At 53.2% G+C, this 2,914-nt stretch overlaps 1 protein-coding gene and 1 non-coding gene across 2 annotated transcripts; both read right to left on the bottom strand.

The window, feature by feature from the left end:
* Positions 1-179: 179 nt before the first annotated feature.
* On the bottom strand, positions 180-1,734 carry VDBG_03034 (conserved hypothetical protein; the record flags this gene model as incomplete). Its single annotated transcript, XM_003006849.1, has 3 exons — positions 180-296; positions 546-791; positions 867-1,734. 3 exons carry the CDS (start codon positions 984-986, stop codon positions 180-182), a joined length of 483 nt encoding a protein of 160 aa, XP_003006895.1.
* Positions 1,735-2,152: 418 nt separating this feature from the next.
* Positions 2,153-2,225, bottom strand: VDBG_15058. Its single transcript has one exon. It is a non-coding gene; the product is annotated as a tRNA-Lys (tRNA).
* Positions 2,226-2,914: the final 689 nt, after the last annotated feature.

Here is a 2,914-nt window from a genome sequence, read left to right on the forward strand (position 1 = left end):
CATAATGGCATGCTGCTCTGAGGGGCGGCAGGAGGTTTGGCGGCGTTGCTGCTAGGAGCCAGCCCAAGGAATGCAAGAAGACCAGGAGGGGGACTTCCCTCAGGGGTCGTGGACTTGACTGTGCGGTGGTCAGCTTGACGTCCAAAGGGCTGCGACGGCCATGGCATCGGGCATGACTTCTACGTACCAAACGCAGCGACGGGTGGAGTGGCCAGCTTGGTTCTGAACGAGTCAATCATGGACTGGGGAAAGGTCTGGCCCTTTTCCCAGATATCCAGAAGCTTCGAAATCTTCTCCTACAATGTGATACAATACGTAAGTGGATGGTCGAACAAGTAGCGAAACCGTGTTTCATCACCAAGACGCGAGGCCGAAACGACAAGAGATAGGTTCATAGCAGATCTAGGGTAAGCAGCAGCTGCTGCTTCCGCGTCGTTCAATGGTAGAGATCTCTGAATGAACCAGTCTCCGACTGTCAAGCTGGCACTACGCCTTACGATCTGCTGATAGGCCTCTGGCCCGCCGAATACACTGGAACAGCTTACCTTGTGATTTTCTGGTGCAGACTGGACAATATCATTCATCAACACGGGCATTAGCTCCGTCACGCGGTGAACGCCAGCAGCAAAGGTTCCGTCAGTAGCGGAGCCATCTACGTCCTGGCCGGAGGATTTCGCTCGTTCCAACCACTTGCGCGTTACCGAGTCTACAACGTATAGCACTCCAAGTTTGTGGTCGCCTGCTGTCTTCTTGAAGTGTGTGTAAATCTTTTGGATCAAGACAGATTCGGACTGAGCGAGATGAAGTCAGCAACAACCCGGGGAGATGTGGTTCACAGATGAGTGTGGTTATCATAAAGTCCGTACCTGAACGCTGGCAACGCAGAGCGCTGTTATAGAGGAAATGCGAGACCCAGATACACCAGGAGGCTTAAGGTGAGACATGGCCTGCAGGCCAGCCTCGAGTTCAGCAACAGGAGATGCCATGACGGATCCTTATTCGCGACGGTTGTTCGTTACGATATACGAGAGTGTAGAGTAGACTCCGGCGCGAACGAGAGCGCTCGCGGCTACAGCGACGTGGGTACTTGCGCTACTGTTTCGCACGAGACGTGAAGTTGGTAGCAAGGTAGCAGTGTTTCGAGGTTTCGCGGAGGCCACAGTCCTAATACGTCCTGGAGGGAGATGGTGTTGTCGAAGAGTAAATAAATCTTGTGCTTTGGTAAAAGGGAGCGACAGCCCGCCGCAGGCAGTGGACGGTCAGGTTGGGAGCGGGGCCTGACAAGAGGGTGCAGTTGCCGTATGAGAAGGCAGTTACGAGGAAATATTGGAAGTTACTCTCTGCTAGGACGCTCTTTCCTCACGTGCTGTCGCGCTGCTTCGCTTCACCAGCTCGCTATCAATCACGTACCCTCTGAAGAGTAGAATGTCCAGCCTTTACTAGTGGTCGGGCCAGACGATTGCAATGATGACGAAGATTCAGAGGTTCAAGATGCAAGCTAATCGTCAGACGAAGCCTAGGAGTGTGTGCGGCAAGTCGGGCAGCCTGCAACTTGCGACCCTCTACTGCACACCAAGCGCGAGAACCACCAGTTGGTCGTGTCACGACGAATTGAATACAATGATAACGATCAGCAGATGGCGTATATCTGCATGGTCGATGCGAAAGAGCTCATCAGGCGCGCTGGTCGGACTGCACGATGAAGCGATGGTCGGGTGTGATGGATCTGGCGATGAATGTAAAAGATTGATGAGACGGAGCAAGTCAGGCAGGTGACAGTGTTTGGAGTTTAAATCCTGGGGGCGGGACAGTCGTGGCTGATCGCGTTAAATTTGCAGTGTCAGCTTTTTCCATTCATCAGCGAGTGGTCCATGCGCCGGGATTCGGTCGGCCTAGTGCGGTTAGCAGATGCATTTGATCACGTGGCCTCACAAAATCATTCCAAAGGCGCCGCCTCGAGTGCTGAGAGAGATCCTCTGATAACGGCGGAAAATGGAATACAGACAGCCCAGGCGTTAATGCCAGGCCATATGAAATACCTCGTCAAGATGTTACTTGCTCAGTCGGTTTGGATGACACATTGCGCTTCAAGGCTTGTGGTAGCCAAAAGAGGGGCAAAAGTAAAGTCTCGTGCGAGATGCGTCAGGAATTGAGCCCAACGGGGGGCTCGAACCCCCAACCTTGAGATTAAGAGTCTCACGCTCTACCGATTGAGCTAGCCGGGCAGGCAGGTTGCTTGTTGTTTCTGAATCGCCCGCGAGCACGACTTATGAAAATTTTCTTCTTGTCGGCAAGATGGGGATCTAAGATCTCTCCACCGTGCGGTTCATGGTTATTGCGAAATTCAGACCATAAGAGAAGAAGCTAGTTGAGGCAGATCGTCGGGCCGCCCGACTGACTTCTGGCCACCCACATGCTCGCAAGCCAGGCTATGTTTCTTTCTGATGTGTAAGAGATGCATTGAATGCAGGCCCTGCCCAGGCTCGGCAGGTCAGACGGAGCAAGGTCGAAACACCTCATTCCCGAAGCTGTACCCGCTGCCAAGCATTCGTGACAGCACATACTGGGCTCTTCATCCTCACGCCCGAGGTCTTGGAGAGGTGCCGATGCATCATGGATGAACGGAAGGGATTCAAAACATTAGCGGAATTCCCGGAACATTGGTCATCGTCTTCCTTCATGTGATCTGATTGAAGATATGAGGTTTTGGGTATGTCCGGATTGGAGTCAGGATCGTGCGAATTACTCCGAATCGTGCCGGTTATTAGCGATACACAGTGTCGGCATCAGATCGCGCGCAAGCCTCGTTGGGTGGTCAGTCCTCACGTCGCTACCGGGCTCGTCCAAATGTCTCGCCAGGGTCCAGCACGCTGGACCGATCGCAAGAGCTAGTCTCTCTTCTGCTGTTTGTGAA

The sequence above is a fragment of the Verticillium alfalfae genome, genomic scaffold, assembly GCF_000150825.1.
Source record: "Verticillium alfalfae VaMs.102 supercont1.3 genomic scaffold, whole genome shotgun sequence".
NCBI classification, from domain to species: domain Eukaryota; kingdom Fungi; phylum Ascomycota; class Sordariomycetes; order Glomerellales; family Plectosphaerellaceae; genus Verticillium; species Verticillium alfalfae.